We start from the raw sequence: 20,820 nt of genomic DNA, 5'->3' as shown, positions 1-20,820 counted from the left end.
CAATAGTAGAGTGCTCCTAAGAATAAAAATGCAATACATTAAAAAAATTTTTTTAATTAATTTATTTATTTAGAGAGAGTGAGCAGGGGAGGGGCAGAGAGAGAGGGGGAGAAAGAACCCCAAGCAGGCTCCACACTGTCAGCGTGAAACCTGATGTGGGGCTTGAACTCATGAACCGTGATATCATGACCTGAGCCGAAACCAAGAGTCTGGACGCTTGACCAGCTGAGCCGCCCAGGCACCCCGGAAATGCAATACATTCTTAAATTTTCCTGAGTCTTCTTTAGGATCAGGCTTGTTCTCTTGGGAAAAATTTTTAGCTTTTAAATTTACAGCTACTGATTTGATATAATTGGTCTGGGAACCTTTCCCCTGGGGACTGTCTTTTAAATAGAAGTGCCCCTACAGGACTGGAAGAAAAAACAAACAAAAAAACCCCCTATTTTTTAAAACTCAAAAAAGTTGCAAGTTACCCAGAGAGGAAAATTTTCTAACTTCTTGTTTGGAGCCTGGACTAGCCTTTCATTTTTTAGTAAAATATCATGCTGATGGTACTTACATCATCAAGAAGCATAGGCTGAATAAAGGTGGGGAAGTTTAGTATAAAAAGTGATATTAGAAAGACGACTTCAGGTCCTCAGTGTGACTCTTCTAGGTGCCAACTCTTAGGCAGACAAAGCTCTCTAAGGCTCCACTTCCTCGTCTGCAAAATGGACACAGTGGCTCTTTTCAAAGTTACCATGAGACATAAATGAGATCGTGTATGTGAAACGACCAAGCATACACGTAAACATCGACTTTTATTTCACTTTAAAAAATGGTTCAGGGTTGTTAACAAATTCTCAGGGAACCAGTGTTCAAAAGGGGGATTTTGAGTTGAGGGAGGCCGTGGGGAAGGGCCAGGCTGCTGGCTGAGTTGGCCGGATGTGCCCTCCCCTAATTCTCCCCCGGATGTTGCATATTATTGAAAGAGACAGACTCTCATCAGCAAGGAGGTGGTTTCTGCCGATCCTCCCTTACAGCTGGACAGGCGGCACAAAGGGAAAGCGCTCGCCTTTGATAGGAATTTTTATGTAATCAGCATAAATCAAAATTAGGACTTGGCTTAGAAAACCCTACATGAAAGACTTTACACATCCTCTGTAGCTTTCCGAAAGCCTACCTTACATTTCTACTTGGGACTTTACCATCACTTCCCATTACACATTATAACCTCCCTTTCCCCATCTGTTCTTACCTGTTTCAATTAGCCACAACACTGCTTTCAGGCTTTCTCATTTAGCTGCTCAGACTCACCACTGTATGTATATTTCGAATACATGGCTACATTTCACCTAATTCTCAAATAACCACGTCAAGGAGGTATTACTCCCCTCAGACGGTGGTGTGGAAATCATGGATCACAGAGATTAAATTACTTCTAGGGTCACAAAGCTTAACACTGGAATACAAAGAGAAAGTTTCGAAGCCAGGCTCTGACCCCAGGTTCAATGCTCCATTCCCATTCTACATTACTGTTTTGGCTCACAAGAGACAATGGTGAACTTAATTTGCCTCTTGCTGTGATCACAACTGACATTTTATGCTTTTGGGGGGGCGGGCACGGAGGGGGAGGCAGAGGATCTGAAGCGGGCTCCGCACTGACAGCAATGAGCCTGATGTGGGGCTTGAACTCCTGAACCGGGAGATCGTGAGCTGAGCAGAAATCAGACGCTCAGCTGAATGAGCCACCCAGGTGCCCCTCACAAATGACATTTAAAAAGGTAACAGGATTTATGTATTTTGCACAACTTAACGCTATTGCAATATTCCATGAATACAATATCAAGTGATAATAAGAACTGTCACCAGAAATCTTTGGGTCAGGAATTCTGGGAAAAAACGACTTACTGTTGTGAGGTCTTTCCGAACGCATGTCTCAATAATTGAGCAGAAACAAACCTACGCAAGAATGCTACTCCAATAAAAATGTAAATACATAAAAGCAAATAATCAGGGATCAGTTTTGCCAATTTTATTGAACCAATAAAATTCCTACTAATAACAATGAAATAAATTTCTGCAAGTATAAATGTGATACAGTTTAACAAAACCCATTGTTCTGTACCTATAAATAGATTTTCAAAATGTCATAAAAAGTGCAGTTATGAATTGTTAACATGTTAATACACAGTTCCTTTATTTCAAATGTGTTTGTCTTGACTCACTAACAGTTCCTTCTGCATCTGTTCAAATAATATTACCCATCCCTCCAAAAAAAAAAAAAAAGCCATTAAAGCACTAGAATATTACACATAAACTGATCCATTCAGGTCAGCTTTAGTCAGAATTGTAAAATCAGCAACATAAGAAAAATAAAACCTACTTATACATACAAAAAGCTTTCATGGGTTCTATAATCTCCTTAACTGCTGACTCTGTGGAGGGCATAAGAGTTGAAAAGGCTTATATGGTTAACTACCTTAGACTACTACATCTAGAGCAGGGTCTGGTTTGCCAGAACAAGTTTAAAGTGGCTGTTTATCAAGTTTGCTATCTTCAGAATTGAAACTATAAATATAAGACCGCCATTGGACGCTGAAAACTGCGTGAATCCTAAATTGCATCAATGATCTATTTGATAAAAGCTTATTCTAATTGAAAACCTTATATAGTAAGAGACTGATATATATAGCAGTCTTAAAGATCATGTCATCTGCCTCACATTAGTCCAAAGTCACGTGCTTCGTAAAAAAAAAAAAAAATTACAGTAACAAAGCACAGGACTACAAAGGCAAAACATCACAGCTTCTGATTACACTGAATAAAAAGTACCAAGGAACGCAAAAGATAATTCTGTATTAATACTGATGAATTAAAGAACTATAATAGACGTTTCACAGCATGCTACATATATCGCTCACAACTTAAGGATAAAATGATGTCTAAAATTGAAAGTCAAGAAGTTGGCAATCTGATTTCATGTGCAATTCAGCTACAAAGTCTTAATATATACATTCATTATGTAGCTGCCCTGCAGAATCAGGATTTAAAAAAAAAAAAAAAAAGATTTCAAGTTCAAATCCTATTTCATAAGCTAAAGGATACATCCAGTTCTTCCATGACCAGGAAAGTTATTTTCAGGTTCGAAGGAGCTAATCCAAGAAGCAAGGCCATGTTCCGAGTTGACCTGACAAGGTTCTTTTTTACCTTGCTCAAACTGTGCATGTGGATGGGACTATTCTATTAGCATGGAGATGATGCCGAACTGGCTTGATTTGCTTCCTGTGTCTGTCTTATTTTGAGTTGAAAAGAGTACATATGAAGAGAAAGAGGAAGGGAAAAATCGTATTTTCTTTCCAGAGAAGATATGCGGATGCAAAGAAAATATGTGCACGAGATAGAGAGTCTGGATCGCTTGCCTTGATGAACAAGGGTACCGGTGAACTCTTACCTTTTATTTTAGAGAACCAGTGAAATTCAGAAAGGAGAAAATAGTCTCTCAATGTTACAAAGGAAACGACTTGGCTACCCAACTGATAGGTTTCCTTCATCCTACCTTTGGGTCCTTCCTTATAAGATTTGGAAGTCAGTGGAAAATCTGTAAAGACTGATTAAGAAAGATATCTGCTAAATGTCATAGTGCATACACTTAGCTAATCAGAATTCATGAACAATACTTTAGCATTACATACCAGAGATTCTCTCTCCCTTTGATAATCTTTCTGTGGAAATTATACATTCATTTCTAAGAGGTTAAGCTGAGGGGTGCAAGAAAATAGACTGTTTTAGCAAAATTTATATACCAAAAATTATATTTATCGTACTTAGACTCACTAATGTTTGATGTTGTCCTATAAGCTAGAAGTAAAATGGGGTGTTTGTTCTAAAGGCTATTTTATAGTATGCATATCGTTACCTCAAAGATTTCCACAAGCACTGAAAAAAATCAGATATTCCTTCTTCCCCCACCCCTGTATTTTTTCTTTGTTAGTTCTGTACTTCATGGTGGTGCAGCCAGCATTAATTTAAGCTAGAATGAACCCTTCACGACATAAAATTTTGCGAGAACCATCCCTTCGGTCTCCATTATTAAGTGTCACTTCTCAATGAGGCATCGATTCACTCCTGGGAACCTTAAAGGCATCTAAGAGACTCTGCCGTCAGGTTGGGTTGTTCACGAATGGAATGTAAAGCATTCAAATGCCACCACAGATTGTATTAATCTACACTTCCAAACAGGGTGGTTCATCACCGGGTCAGCCAGCCATCTGTAGATGAACATGCCCCGTGTTAGAAACCGGACAGAGTCGTCAGCCATGAACAGGGTGCACACTGGCTGGAGAGGAAGAACTGTTGTTGCTTCTTCTGTGCACTTGTTCCTTAAGGACAGTCTGGATATACCCGAACTGCAGCCAGGGGAATAAAGACTACAAAGTCAGTGCATTCCCTTTTCACCCCATAGTACTTTTCTCCCCCGTGGAGAACACAAGGTAGGAATGGGGGCGAGAAGCCTAGTCTAATCCAGGAGAGCTTGTTCAAAAACCCTTGTGTACCCAATTGTGTGGTATTTTATCTATGTTATATATCAAATGGGCTTCTGCGATCCAATGGGACCACCTCAACACTCTTTATCATACGTCCTTCTCTTAGAAGCGTGTTTCAAGGCCCAAGTAACGACACCCATGGATATGCCAGAAATTGCCTGTTTCCCCGAGGGGTTACACATCAGTCTGGATTGCTAGAGAATTGTTCATTTACATTCAAATAACTTGGACTAACACCAGTATTTATTACCTAATATAGATCCAGGTTAGGGTGGTAACTCAATCAATCACTTTACAGTCCTGCTAAATGCTAAATTCTGCATGGTAGAAATAGTTCCATTTCTGTATCGTGTATAAATATAAAGACTTCTACTTTGATAGAAGGCAAAAATCTTCTAAGATTTATTAAACTATGGAAGTAGCATTACTGAACAACAGAGAGTGAATCCATGAAAAGGTTGGATACTCTGAATTTATAGGCTCTTTGGGGATGAGGTAGAGGCAGCCGGGAAAGGGTATTCGAGTATGGGATGGACAGGATTACACTCGGTGCTGCATAATATCTGCTAGGGTGTCTATGGAGAAGGTTAGCCGACATGTCGCTGGATGACTGGGGGGATGTAGAGGAGCGGGGACAAAGTCCTATTCTTAACGAGTGGAGAAAAAGGAACTCAGAAAAGTAAATGCTGGTGACTATCAGCAGGTGGCTGGTGATGTTTGGTTTGGATTGTGAAGAGGCCTTCAGACCAAGATGGGCTGAGGGAAGGGGAAGATGGCGAGCATGTAGAGGTTGAGGCACTTGGGGGAAGAAAGCAGGCAGGAAAGGGGGGACTGAATGCAGATAGGAACTCCCACATGGGAATGTTCCTTCATATCAGGCGCACGATGCTGAGGATGGCCACACTCGAACGTGCCACGCGTTCACTGAAAACCTTCTCCTTCCTCACAGGGCTCTGCCTCCACCTCTAGGATCCGTTTCACCCCAGCGATGTTTGTTCTACTTCTCACCTGAGCAGACACTACTAACTAAGCCAAATCAGCGTGGACGTAGGCTCCACACACAGGGGGGCGTTGCAGTTCTGTGGACTGAGAGGGATACATTCATGTTACAGTACTGCTCTGAGGAAAGACGACGTCACTTGATTCTCTGTCTCCGGAGGGATACGATAGGGAAACAGATTAAGATGACGGCCACCGAGAATAGGTTCTGATTATACAAATTAGGTGACTTAACACTCGATCCGAACTGTGGGGCCCCGTGTCTTTCAGGGTGCTGTTGCATTATACTACTAAGAAAATTTCATATACTATTTATACAACGTTACTGTTGCATACTTTTTACTCCATGCAAGACCGTCTATTTGCATAAAAGAAGAAAAAGTCCATTAGGTAAAGAGAAGAGTTTAAGGTCTTGCTTTCCAGAGGGATGATTTAGAATTGTCTTCAAAACACAACACAAAACGAAAACCTCATTTTGCTATCACAGTGCAAATCATTCTTATAACATGCACTGAAATTAATTTTTGTCCCCGATGAACCGGATTTACGAGTTTAAAAGAATCTTACCTTCACACATGCATGCACTCTGCACTAAAGTGGTGAACTACTTTTAAGTATAGATCTTTGATTGTTTGCTGATCATTTTATTTTGCTGCGGCCTAAGAATCTAGGATTTTGGATTAAAAAAAAAAACAAAACAAAACTCTGTAAGGTGGAAAAGGAAAAAGCTGCTGTAGAATAATGTGATTTAGTTTTTAGAAGAATTTAAAATCCTTAGGGGACTTCCTAACAATTAAAATAGGGGCTCTGGTTCAAATATGATTTTAATATAAAGCTTCCACTGAGTTTTCTGTTTGAAAACAGCCCTGTGTTGCTCTGCCATTGTTTGGGTTTAAAGCCATAACTAAAGGCCAAGGCCATGGCCCAGATTCCACATTAGCCATCTTTTATTGTAAAAGTACCCCGGACGGGACAAAGGTTCTTCCTGAGACTGAGACAACCTACTTGGTTCAAAAAGGTAAAGAAGGTAATGAGTGGTCTCATCTCAGCAAGCCTCGTTTCCTCTGATTACCAAGGATCCATCTGAGGAGACCGAAGCTGAAGGATCCAGGGGGCCAGCTGCCTGGCCAACCCCACAGTCAAGGGATCGGTTTACAGATCAGATTGACGTTCAGGTGGGAGAGTCTTTATTTAGGTATTTCCTAAGGTGATCTGAGAAATCAAGAATTACAAGGGAAGCCGGGAGGTAAATAGACATCAACCAGGCAGATTATCAGTGGCTTGTTAGACTAATTTCAACGTAATAAGCAACGAAGTTAGAGAATTCACAGTCACATGTGCTGTTTTTCCAAGTACACTTGCACATTTAAGTTTGGCACAATGTGAGCCCCAAGGTGGAGGTTAGCGTATCGTATAATCATATCGTTACACTAATTGAACCAGATATCTCTTTGAAAAATATCACATTTTAATATAAAAAGCTATACTATAAATTACTACATAGTAAATTCAATACTCTGAAAAAATACCACCCTGGAAAACCGCATCAGAATTTCAAGTCTGCATTAGAGAAAGTTCACAGCAACCTTGCTGTAAAATGGTACTCATGTTGTGCGTGCTGCGTCTCAGTAGGTGCCCCAGCACCTTCGGAAGTCAATTTTTCTAGGCTGGTTCACTGAGGCTCATAAATACATTGTTTTGTTTTTGTTTATAGTTCCAAGTCAATTTACGTTCCTGATTACTGATGAGTAGAGCAATGCTGAGCTAAAAAGAAACTCTGCTAGAAAAGAGATCTAGTAAAGGCACTAATATTTCCAAAACCCAAACTCCAACTATTTCCATTTCTGGGGTAAAAAAAAAAAAAAAAAAAAAAAAAAAAAAGACAAAAACTAAGTGGCCATTTTCGTTACTTACACCTTGTTTCCCCTTTTGGTCTAAAGCTCATAATGGTTTTTCTGTGACAATTTCTCCTTCTTTTCCATTTTATAAAGATCCTTTTTTATCCTGTAATACAGGTCACCTGCACAATAATACAGGGTTGTTAACTGAAAGGATTGTAGTTAAAAAACAAAACAAAATAAAAAACCGTCAAGAATAAAAGATATCCTCGACTCGAAAGTTCTCAGGTTAGGGAAGTCAAATATGCATTGATGTTATCATCCGTGTTTTATCATTTTCCTAAATACTTTCCTTGCAGTTAACAGACATTTCTACATGATGTGATGCCGAATGAAGTCAACATATGGCATATCCAATAAACAGAAGAGATCTGGCATGAATTCTCTGAGTGATATCTTTAAATAAACCACCCTGTCTTACAAAATATTAGTAATTTTTTCCTCACGTGGAAGATTTCAAATGAGATCCTGGAATCTAAAAATGCAGAACCACCTTGTGTTAGTAGGTTTACAGTCATCTTTCTATTTTCTTATCTGGGACAAACTCTAAAAGAAAGCAACCTAATGTATTGTACCAGGAAAGGATGGTGAACGGAAGGGGAAAATGACTTAACAAAACCCAAGATTCTTTCATGAGAGAAAAAGTCCTATACAACAAATAAGTCAGTCTGCGATGAAATCTTTGTGGGAACTCTAATGGAGAATTTTGACTCTATTATTTACCATGAGAAAATGGAGTTGTTTTTAAAAAAATTAGCAGATTTGTGAAAATTCAAGTCACCCTTAGTTAACCAAAAAGCGTTTAAGCAGTGTGGTCGTGTCCTACTGGATAGTTGTAAGCATCTCTTAGGCACTTCACTGGTTCATTAACACAATACAAATTAAAGCTAGAAACACATAATGTTGTGCTCTGTAAGGATAGTCTAATCAGGCAACACAAACCGATGCAAAAATGTGACTTTTTGGATGCTTCTTCCTCCCCTAAGACTTGATAGCTTTTTTAAACCAGTTGTCCAAAGAGATTTTTTTTTTTTTCTGGGGAAGGGGGTGCTTTGGCATTAGGAAAACAATATTGTTCAACCCCAGTAAGGCAAAAGCCTTGTGCAATAAAGAAATTTGAACAAAATTTCTTTATGGCTCTGTTTACAAGGACACTTCTGCAATGACATAATGGGGGGAAAGTTCAGCTGAGTATTTTTTTCCCGACATATTGCACTTTTTTTTGTTGTTGTTGTTGCTGTTCAATCACATTAATGCATAGAAACACAATTGTTACCTCTGAATATTCAACTCCTCAGCCTATTAGAAGAAAAATCATGGGAAAGAAGTTCTAAAAGCTACCAGGAAAAAATACAAGTATATTAACCTTCCTCTGCTTACTGCGATATAGAAAACGCTATGAGAAAAGAAAAACGTGCAAAGAAACTTTTTTGGTCAGTCTTGTGTGGGTACAGGCTTGCGTGTGCCAACTGAATGAGCGGTGAGCAGCTCTGTGAGCGCTGATGACTTACATGACTGAGGAGGACTGTTAGTGATAGAAAGGATTGTGCATAATTCTGCTTTTAATATATACATCTGATATGGAAAACGGAAACTTCTGTTTCAGAAGAGAAAGAAAAGAGCTGAATTTGGCATTTCAGTAGCATGCTATAGAATTCATCATGATTAATTTCACATTAAATTATGGACAATGGCTGTATCACATTTCACGTTATCGCCAATAGCAGTAAAAAAAAAAAAAAAAAAACCCAAAAAACAAAAACAAACAAACAAACAAAAACCACAAACAGTGCCTGACAAATAATCTCCTGGGGACACAGATATGTGTCCTGTGAGCAGCTTAGTTCAACAGCGCATGCTTCTCCTCCACCAGATTTAGGACACAACGTTAAAAGTTTAGAATGGCCAGAAGAGGTCATTCTTTGCTGAATTCCAATATCTGAAAAACAATCACTTGAGCAGATTGTAAGCGCTTTTCCTTATTCCAAAAAAAAAAAAAAAAAATAATAATAATAATAAAAAAAAAGAAAGAAGGAAATAAAAGAATACACATACATACAAACCCAAAAGCGCTGAAGTTAAGCATTAATAAACCAGGTTCGTGATTTATGATCAGTATCCAAAACTCCAACTATAAAACAATGCAAAGTAGTGCTCCTCAGTATTATTTTTGCAATTGTTAGTAATGTTAAGCATCAAGAAAAATAAAACACATCATTGCACATTACAGCCGCCAAAGAGAACGGCTAAACTTTGACACTAGAGAATTGAATAACTTTTGATGCCCATCACAAACAGCTTCTGATGTATGTTCTTGTGTGAAAAGGTCTTTACACACATACGACGTTTTCGCTGGGTGATGCTTCAGGTCAAATGCCGAGTTATGGCACGAAGGGCATAAAGAAGTTCAGCTTGCATCCGTGCTTCCATTAAAAGCAAATTTACGTGAACCTAGAAACGACAACGTTAGCAACTTAGTGACCATTACAAACAACTGGAAAAACTTCCTTTTTTTTTTTTTTTTTTTTTAACAGACATTCACAAGGGTTTGTCCTGTGTACACAGACCCACGTACAAACACACATGCCTCGGCATATCTACGCGTGTAAATGATGGAACGCTCATAACAAAACTGTGTCTATAAAAGAGAAAGGGATCTTGTGAGTGGCAAAAATGACCCCTAAAAGTCTTGAAAGTACCAAGCATTATGTCAGAATGCACACGATGTGTATAAAGCCAATCAATCTTCTGGATTACGAAATCACATATTTTTCAATTTTCTAATAAATTGCAACTTTCTCTTCTTCCAGTTGTATGTGGCTAAAAATCAGCTCTACATTTCTCAGAGCCTATGTTCAGTCCTCGGAAAGCTTTTAAGAACATTCCTTCCTGTATACTTGGAAAGGTACGGAAGTGAAAACCTGAAGCTTACAGCAGTTTGCAATCACTGTCTGGTCCTTGTTAGGTATGTGTACCTTCCCTGGAGTCTTTCTGATACGAGCCCCTAAGTGTTGGGGGAGACACACATTAGCTGGTAGATTAAAATTAATACCAATGTATTTTTCAAAATAGACTACAAAGAAATGTGTTTTGAGATTGCATTTATTTTGATAATGTTCTACGGGTTAGGGATAGTCTCTTGACGAATAAAGGGAATTTCTAGATACAACCCAGTAAAGTAATGCAAACATATAAATAGGGCATAAAGATCTGTCAAGAAAAGATGCAGGCAGCAAAATGGGTTATTTATCGTATGTGTGACTGGCCCAAAGACTTCATAAAATCCGTCAGGTATGGAGGCCATAACATTTTCTGTCAAGGCCACAGAGTTAATTAGTGAATATTGGGACCCTAAATGGATTTTCTTACCCTCAAAAGCTGGGAACCTGCGGTGTAAATGGAAGATTCTTGGACTTACAGGTCAAAACGATCTAGGATTTAAGGCCAGTTCTTCTACTACAACGTTGGTAAAGACCCTTAACATTTATTAGATCTTACATAATGATTCCTATGTATTTCATCCAAAGAAATATTCTTTTTTTTTATTTTTTTAAACATTTATTATTGAAGGACAGAGCACGAGCATGGGAGGGGCAGAGAGAGAGGGAGACACAGAATCTGAAGCAGGTTCCAGGCTCTGAGCTGTCAGCACAGAGAGTCTAACGTGGGGCTCGAACTTGTAAACCGCGAGATCATGACCTGAGCTGAAGTCGGACACTTAACTGACTGAGCCACCCAGGCGCCCCGAAAGAAATATTCTTACATAAGGGTATATATATTTGGCTCAAAGGTCCTGCATTATATTGTCAAAATACAAAATTACCAAATTGGAATGAGAGACTATCATACAAATAGGTTAACTCTAATGGCTAGTTCATCTCTAAATGGATATACCTTCTGGGCACGGCACAACCACACCTAACACATCTCAGTAGGGTTGATTTTTGTTAGTCGCTGGACTGGTAGACATTTTCCTAAATGGACTTCAAAAATACCAATATTCAGATCCAGTCTTGCGACGGCTGATTCTACGCTTTTGCCGTACTTACCACACCGGACAAAACACACAACAAAAATTTAGTTAATCTTCAGTAAACCTGAATTTGAAAACATTGTTCAAGGGACAGCCAGATGACGCCGCTTCCTCTTCTTCAATGGCGCTGATTTATTAACACTTTCACGTGCAATTTTTCACAGTCCTTCCTAATGATAGTGGACACGTGTCTCAGGCACACAGAACGTGCAGTCATGCAACGCACCTTTTCTGAGTGCTTGAACTGACGCCAGTAACTATCATACATGCGCTTGGTAGTTCTCTCAGGATAGCAGGTCACTGTCTTAATGTAAACCTTCAGGCTTCGTTCAAGTAGTTGATTAACTTCTCCGTAATCGTAGTCATCATACCTACGAGCAGGAGGACAACAGTTTTATAACGACAAAATCAAACTTCCGGTTTCTCGACTTGCCTCAAGAGAGGTTTATGGTCTAGCGGTTAAATGCCAACAGCTCATCAACTAACTGTTCTAACAGATATTCACTGAGTGCCTATTATGTGCCGTGCGCTTTGCGTGTCCTCTTCTAGGTACTGGTGATACACTGATGAACAGACTGAACAAAAAAATCCTTGATCTCATGGAACTGAAATCCTGTTGGAGAGAAAAGAGGGGAAAAAAAAAAAGACAAGCACATAATATGTCAGGTGGTGCTAACCGCTTCAGAGAGAAAAGGAAATTGGAGCCTGTGGTAGGAGGAGCTGCTGATTTTAGGTAGGGTGGCTGACATCTGAGCAAAGGCTAGGAGGAACAGGGCACATGTAAAGCCCCAAGGCAGGAGCCGGGGTTCCAAGGCGGAGGGAGTTAATCCACTGTGTCAGATGCCGCTGGCTGATCGGATCAGATAGGAGCTGAGCACCGAGCACTGGGAGCAGCCGTCCAGAGATCACCGGGAACCTCTCCAAAAGTGGTTTCTCTGGTGTAGTACCTTAGTGCATTCAACGGGGAATGGGGGATAGAAGATGGTGACAGATGTGCGGCGCCTGGGAGCAGGAAAAGGATGCAGCAGCCAGAAGGAAAAGTAGGATGAAGAAAGGATTTTGTTTTTAAAGATCAGAGAAGGAACAGCATTGTTTACATACTAACGGGAACGATCCAATAAACAGGGTAAAGTTGATTTTGCAGGAGAGAGAAGGAAGAATTTTTACTTTTTTTTTTTTTGTTTTAATGTTTATTTGTTTCTGAGAGAGAGAGAGAGAGAGAGAGAGACAGAGTGTGAGCGGGGGAGCAGAGAGAGAGGGAGACACAGAATCTGAAGCAGGCTCCAGGCTCCGAGCTGTCAGCATAGAGCCCAACGTATGGCTTGAACCCACGAACCGCGAGATCATGACCTGAGCTGAAGTCAGACGCTCAACTGTCTGAGCCACCCAGGCACCCCGAAGTTTTAGTTTTAATTACAGTTGACAACCAACTGTATTGGTTATAGGTGTATGACACAGTGATTCAACATTAATGTATTTTACAAAATGCTCACCGCAAAGGTAGTTACCATCTGCCACCATACAAAGTTATTACAATCTTACTGACTGGATTCCTTGCGCTGAACATTACATCATCATGACTTACTTATTTTATAACTTTAAGTTTTACCTCTTGATTCCCTTCACCAATTCTGGCCTTCCCTCCACACACACACACACATACACACACACACACACACCCGCCCCCCTCCCACCATCAGTTTGTTCTCTTTAACTGTCCATTTCTGTTTCTTTGCTTTGTTTTCTAGATTCCACATATAAGTGAAATCATATGGTATTTGTCTCTTATTTCACTTAGCATCATACCCTCTAAGTCTATCCCTGTTGTCACAAATGGCAAGATCTGATTATTTTTTATGGCTGAGTAATATTCCATTGTATGTATATACCACATCTCCTTTATCCTAGAATAGGGATCCTAAATGAGAGGAGATGAGATTTTGTGCCCAAGTGCACAGGGGGACAGTTCATCCATAATACGAGGGAGGAGACAGCAGAGTAAAGGGACACAGAGGCAGACGGGAGGGTAAAGGCAGTAGTAGGAGGTTGTGGGATTTCTCTTCTATGTTTTCAGTTCATTTTTAACCCCAAACTATGCTCAGTTAAACATAAGTACTCAAAGATTTTTATCTGAGCTTTTTTGGGTAGTATCCAACAGGTAAATATAATCACCATGTTATTTAGTGTCTTGAATACAATTTATCATAATTGAATTAAATTGTTAGTATTTATTTTTCTTAATTAGGTAGATATAATGCGTGTGTTTCAAAATGTGATGGTTCTGTGATAATTTATTGTCTGGACTGGTAAATGAGCAAAGAGCACAGTTATTATTTACCATCACAATAGTGTCTTCTCGGTGGAATGCTTTACTCTTAGATGTTTCAGGAAATTTTCTGTAAATTAAAACTACAGAAGATACTTTGCTCAACAAGTGGCATTCTAATTCCATTCCATAAAGGTTTTCTGATACTGTATCAGAAAGGATACAGTAGAGTCCAGTTGAATGTATTCATGACGGCGAATCTTCTCTTTTTGCAAATCTGTCTCCATAAACGCCTTCAAAACCCAGCTCAAAAAGGCACATTCTCCCAAAAAAGCTTCCCTGATTAGACCATTCAGTCTCATTCGCTCATGTACTCACTGTTCTCTCAATGCCAATCTTCTAAAGTTAGAGGCCATTAATTTATATTGACTGATGGTTTCATTTCAGTGTTCTCCTGTGATCTTTATGAGGACACAATCTATCCTTTTATTTAGACCCTAATGACTATTCTTTTAAAAATAAACAAACAAACCAACATTTATGACAGTGAGCTAAAGGGACATAATAGATGGTTTTTTAACTCCCTGATTCTTACAGGAAGGATTCTTAAAATGAGTCTGAGCCGATCCTATCCCCCGATGATTACTGCTTTTTTTCCTTCCTCAATAAATTCTTATTATTGTATTTACAGGTACATGCTAAGATTCCCCACAGTTAAACGAAGAAAAACGTTCTTCTCTAAAATGGAAGGAATTTTTAAAAATCAGAAGTCCACAGGTAATATTCTCTCCCTAGTACTATATAGCGTTGAAGAAGACAGAAGCGAGGCTCAGGCCAGAATTTTCATTTAGAAATGTTCCAAACTGTCTTGACAACGAACATACCTGATTCCAAACATACAGTGAACATAGTTGAATAAAGCTCTGCGCAGCATGGTGGTGTCAACGTCCTCGTGGGTGGCCATAGTGTTATAGGTGAGATTGTAGACCATGCGAAACTTCTCATCAAGAAGGTGTCCAATGTCAGAATAAAGTCTGTTCACCAGGGAGAACCCATGATTTTCCCAGGTATAGTCCTAAAAGGAGAAGTTGTATCCAGTTGCAAAATGGTCACTCTCCATTTACACGGTCTATTTTTATTAAATATAATTACTGAAGCAAGTACGTGAACGTATTTCAACTCTAATTCTAAGTTGATAGCTCTACGAAGAACCTTTCACATCGGTCTGTAGATGAGAGAGCCTCCTCAGTGGGGACCACGGTTTGACATGTTGGGATGAACTCTGGCCACTTCCTGTAGTCAGGTAGGATGCAAACGACACCCTTATCTGGAAGAACACCTTCCAGAATGCTGGAATATTCCTACGTGACCAAAGCTGCTCAGTGACACAATCAGCAGATCACGTGCACAAGTGCCAAGGAGTCTGTCTTAATTCAAACTTACACTCTCGTTAGGAGCCATATCGCTATGGTGGCTCCGTTTTGTAGGGGTGGGAGTAGGGCGGTGCTTGAGCCCAGAGCTACCGGTGGGTGATCTTATTACCAAATGCCATTTTATTATAAATGGAACTTTAATCGCTTGATTTCCTCCCTGCTCCTCTCCAAGAAAAAAAAAAAAAATGGTATGAACATTATACAATTACCATGTAATAATGCAAGTAACTGAACAAGACAGATTCCTTTTGCTTTCTTAGAGGGGGAAACATAGAAATAATAAGATAATAAGCTGTCTACTGGGAGATCAAATTAGACTAGGCTAAAAACAAGGTTACGTAAAAGGATTTACAGACTCTATCAAAATGACCATTAATTTCTTTAGAAGTCAATGGATTTACATTTCAACATTTCACAGTTAGAGGACAGTTTTTATTCTCTAGTTCCTCTGAACGAAAGGCATCCTCTACCTGAGCTCGGAATGTTGGCAAATGCTCTTCTCCTCGTCTGGCAAAGTCCTCATACCCAAAACCAGGGTCTTCAATGTATCGGGAGACATCAGATGTTATAATCATGTCATCTTCAAAATCTAAGGGCAACAATGAACATTCTAGTATAAAGGAAACTGTATACAGATCAATGCAACTGTTCCATTTCCCTCCACCTTTTAGCTTTTCCACGGATTTCTGAAGTGACAATATTGACTTTACGGCTTATTTGCTTAAGCTCAGTGGAGCTTAAAGTTAAGGTAGATTTTGTTAAAATTTGATGGTGTTTCATCTGGATGTGTGCGTGGTAAAAATTAGTGCAGTGTAGTTCATGATTAGCTCACCAGCCGGCATTTACGGAGAGGGCCTGGGAAGGGAACTCAGCAGGGAGGAAAGTGGCCTTTTTGGGTACCACTGTTACAATTCTTAGTTGACTTGGGTGCTAAAATAGGAAGATTCAGTTTGGGAAAATTCACTGAGTTTTACACCTAATGTATGTGTGCTTTCCTGTGCATGCGGAGATAAAAAAAAAGCTTGCATGCATCATAGGAAGTAAACAATGTGTTGATGAGATTGTGATTAAAATATTATAAACGTGGCATTCAGGAAGATAGACTACAAGAATCTTTAAGACAGCTGGCTTCTGCGTACTTGATAAGAGTAAAAATTTACCACTGAAAAATTTAATTTCATTTTTTAAAGTTTATTTATTTTGAGACAGAGAGAGAGAGAAAGAGGAGAAGCAAGAGAGAATCCCAAGCAAGCTCCACACCATGAGCCTGGAGCCTGATGTGGGGCTCGAACTCACAAACCAGGAGATCATGACCTGAGCCGAAGTCAAGAGTTAGATGCCCAACCAGCCGAGTGCTACCCAGGAGCCCACCACTGAAAAATTTTAAATGCTCAGTGCATGTTAATTTGGTGTAAAAACAATTCTCTTCTAACTCACTTTTTTTTTAGGTTAGTCTGTCTTCATACTTTTTTCCAATTTCAACCACTGAAAGGGAATGAGCTACCTTGATTTACTACCTTCTACTCTAGAAAGGGAACATGCTCTTTTCAAAATAAGAGAAAAAATACTCCTTCCATGCAAAGACCAATGTTTTCTTATTAAGTTATTTTAATCAGTATCAAATAAATCTAATACTTAATAAGTAACTAATCAACAAATATTAAATAGCTCCTAAAACAATTTGATGGCACAAAAAAACTAATTCTTAACCAGACAGTCTTGGGAAGCTTAAATAAACAAGGGCAATTATAGTAATGCATCCAGAAGATGTGGTCAATTAGTACTGCCGTCATTATCTTTAATCTCTGTTCTTTTGTGAAAATCCTAGCAATAATTATTCTTTCCTTACAAGGTTTAACCTTTCCTTAGGTCACTGCCATGGCCTAATGGGTGCTTGATAATGTCAGGAGAGATCAAGCATCCGGGCTACCCAACTTTGGAAATATTAAAATTCTTACCTAACTTCTTTATTATACCAAATGAGAAGAGACTGGCATTTGTTGAGGGCTTACTATATACAAGGTACTATGCTATGTACTTAGTATCTATTTTGTTTGTTTGTTTGTTTCATTAATGCAAAAAGAAGTACCTCCTTAAGAAAAAAGTAAACTAAGTGTCAGTTACACCACTGTCAGTAAGAAATACCATGCGGATTCATTTAGGAGGATGTGGAAAACTTGGAAACCCTGGACTACGTAATCTGATCTGAAGCTTCCAAGTGACTTTCCGTTTTCTAAAACAAAATCTCAGACTTATCCCTCGCCCAACCCACAACCACTGCACTGTCTCCTCCTCTTGCACAACTCTCTTCGGGTAAATGGAAACACTTTGAAAATGGCATTTTCGATCCTTTATCTCTTAACATTTACGATTGACGTTAGGCTTTCCTTAATTCAGTCCATCACAGACTAATCAATAGAAACGAGGCAAAAAATTAAAAATTTGCAGCGATCACTGCAGTGCTAGGAAAACGAGAAGTTTTGTGGGTGGTGAAGTAAAATCAAACCAAGAACAGTGAGTGATAACTAAAGTGTGTAAAACAGTTTCTCTCCTGACGTGATCCTTCCACCCACACTGCACAACCAGTTGGGTTTCATTTGGCAAATACCGATACCAGAGTTGACCATTACACAACTGGTTCATTTGATGGTGATGCTAGTTTTTGTTTTGCTCATATGCATTTTCAAAGTTGTCTTATGCCTTTCAACGTTTTTAAATAAACAATGAGTAACTAAACAAATAAGATAGAATTTATCCTACGAATAATATCCCTTTATTCATTTTAAAATTAGGAGTTAGGGTGCCAGGGTGGCTCAGTCAGTTAAGCATCTGACTCTTGACTTCAGCTCAGGTCATGATCTCACGGTTCGTGGGTTCAAGCCCTGCATCAGGCTCTGCATTGACAGTGCGAAGCCCGCTTGGAGTTCTCTCTCTCTCTCTCTCTCTCTCTCTCTGCGTCTCTCCCTCTCTGCCCTTCCCCTACTTGCTCTCTCTCTTTCTCTCTCACTCTCACTCTCAAAATAAATAAACTTAAAACAATAAAAAATTTAAAAAAATAAATAAAATTAAGAGTCAATCAAAACCTGTTTGCCGATTTCATCCACGGAAAGAAATGTACAAAGGTCTCTCAAACTACACATGCTTTTTCTCTAAATTTATTTTGAGAAGTTAAAATTAGTACTCTGATCAACAAATCTAAAACTCCAATTTTAACTCTATCTAAAACAAATATTTCAGTCTAGACTCAAAGGAAATAGCATGTTGCACACAGGCTGGATTCATCTGCCCCTAACAGAACACAGAAAACACTCTATTACGGTAGTGGGATGGCTTTCTAACTTGAGAAACAAAAAAAGAATAAAAGCTAGTTAACTCGGTTACCAAGCTATAGAATACCACCTCTGTAGAACATTTTAAACATTTTCTTCAAAAGGCTTGAAAAGCTATTCTTAGAATCTCCACATGGAATCTGGAATGCTTTATCACACTGGTCAAACCAAGAAATTCATTACAGAAAAAATATAAATTTCTATTTCCATTTTACAACATGGTTAAGGTTATAAAAATGACTCCGTAAGCCATTGTACAGAGTCCTTTTGCTGTTACCTTTGTGGGACTAGCAAATGTGGTATTGGGAATGGTTAAGAGTAAACAACAAAATGATTTCTTTCCCTGAATGATTTACAAATGATACAGCCTCTCTTGTCAAAACTAGAACATAATTTCTGGCTAGGATTTAAGACTTGCTAGCAAAAATTCACTGTAGAAGGCAGAAGTCCCTGCTCAAGGGTCCAAGAAGGCAGAGCCTGGGGTCCAGAATGTATTTTCAATATTAAAAACAAAACCGACTAAAAGAAATAAAATATTTTTATCCTTCAAGCTCTAGTGATGTTAGAGAAGCTCTTAAAAGTTAATGTCTGGGGGCCCGTGGGTGGCTCAGTTGGCTAGGCAACCGACTTCGGCTCAGGTCATGATCTCACAGTTTGTGAGTTCGAGCCCTGCATCGGGCTCTGTGCTGACAGCTCAGAGCCTGGAGCCTACTTCAGATTCTGTGGCTCCCCTCTCTCTACCCCTCCTCTGCTCACGCTCTGTATCTCCCTGTCTCTCAATAATAAATAAACGTTAAAAAATTTTAAAAAAAGTTAATGTCTGAAAGCAAATAGATATTACTAACCTTAATAAAAATGTTTACATTTTAAAATATTGGTTTACCTAGAAGGTTCACCCTAAGCTTATAATTTTCCTCTGTCCCATGTATTCTCTCTGGATGGTTTTTATAAATAACTCTTTTGATTTTAACTCCCAATTACATGCCTATAACTTCCAAAATTTCATCCTGAGTTTAAAACCCTCTCCTGGGGGCACCAGGGTGGCTCAGTCGGTTAAGCATCTGACTCTTGATTTCTGCTCAGGTCATGATCTCATGGTTTGTGGGTTCAAGCCCTGCCTTAGGCTCTGTGCTGACAGTGGGAGCCTGCTTGGGATTCTCTACCTCTCCCCTACTTGTGTGCACGCACATGCTCTATCAAAATAAATAAACTTAAAAAATTTAAAAAAACAAACACACAAATCAAACCCTTTCCTGACCCTCAGACTATCTGCCAGCCCCTTCCTACTCAGGTGTGTTTTGCAGACTGGCAGCACTGACAGGACTTGGGGGAATTTTAGAAATGTGGCCTCTCAGGTCCTAGCCCAGACTGACTGAATCAAAATGGGCATTTCAACAAGATTCCCCCAGGGACTCACACGCAGTGAAAGTCTGAGAGGCAGTGTACTAGACATCTCCAGACCTCTTAGCTCAAAATGTCCCAAATATGGCAGACTGCATGCTGCTGAAGGTTAGAAAGGTCATCACGATAAGGCCTCTGTTTACCTACCCAGCTTATGTGATGACATTACCTACATCATCACCTCTGCCCTAACACGGAACCACTTGTTCCTGTGCCCGGCATCCTGTTTCCTGACCATCATGCCTTGGCTCAGTTGACTGTTTGCCACCAACCCCCTTGCACTCAAGTCTCTTAGAGCCAAATGGCTGGAGGAAGTCTTGTAGGGCCCCTTCTGTGCACGTTCCTCTCCCACCAACAGTGGATTCAGGGCCCTCTTCTAGGCTCCTATACTGTTCACATTCTGCTACATATTGAAATTGTTTCTCTCCCATCAGCACTGGGAGCTCCCAAAGGGTAGGAGTTGTGTCCTATTTAGCCTGAAAGCCTTAGCTCCCACTACAGTGCCAAGACCATCTAGGGAACTCAAGGCATGTTTGTAGAATGGATATTAAGCTAATACCTAAAACACCATGTTTCTTTACTTGGGATTTCCTGCCGCTTAGAAGCTCTGAGAAACTAGAACTTAATATACTCAATTTGGTGGATAAAATCTATCATAAAAAAGATCGTCAGGGGAGATGATAAAAGGGGTTTTTGTTCTTTCTGGCAAAACTTCTGAGAACTACTGGTCAGTGCTATGTTTAACAAGCAAGTTATGTTTAACAAACAAGTTATGGCCAAATCAGTTACCCTTGGAATTTATGAGACTGGGCTTAAGACTAAAAATTTTTTAAATCAATGGAACTCTATTTTTAAAATGTGATGTAGATTGATGACTTTGAAGGGTTTCGGCTTTCTACCGAGTCGATGCTATTTTAATAACATTTACTATGTGG

General features: G+C 39.4%; 1 protein-coding gene across 1 annotated transcript in view; it reads right to left on the bottom strand.

The window, feature by feature from the left end:
• Nucleotides 1-1,999: 1,999 nt before the first annotated feature.
• Nucleotides 2,000-20,820, bottom strand: part of SESN3 (sestrin 3) — a 73,672-nt gene continuing 54,851 nt past the window's right edge. Inside the window, exons 7-10 of the mRNA XM_023239322.2 lie at nt 15,626-15,744; nt 14,607-14,797; nt 11,683-11,827; nt 2,000-9,874 (exon numbers count right to left, since the gene is read on the bottom strand). Of these exons, the coding sequence (XP_023095090.1) occupies nt 9,788-9,874; nt 11,683-11,827; nt 14,607-14,797; nt 15,626-15,744 (542 nt within the window). The 3' untranslated portion in view covers nt 2,000-9,787. The remainder of the gene's footprint in view (nt 9,875-11,682; nt 11,828-14,606; nt 14,798-15,625; nt 15,745-20,820) is intronic.

This window comes from Felis catus, chromosome D1 (genome assembly GCF_018350175.1).
Source record: "Felis catus isolate Fca126 chromosome D1, F.catus_Fca126_mat1.0, whole genome shotgun sequence".
NCBI classification, from domain to species: Eukaryota; Metazoa; Chordata; class Mammalia; order Carnivora; family Felidae; genus Felis; species Felis catus.
The sequence above is the reverse complement of the archived record's forward strand: the minus strand, read 5'-3'. Positions and strand labels throughout refer to the sequence as shown.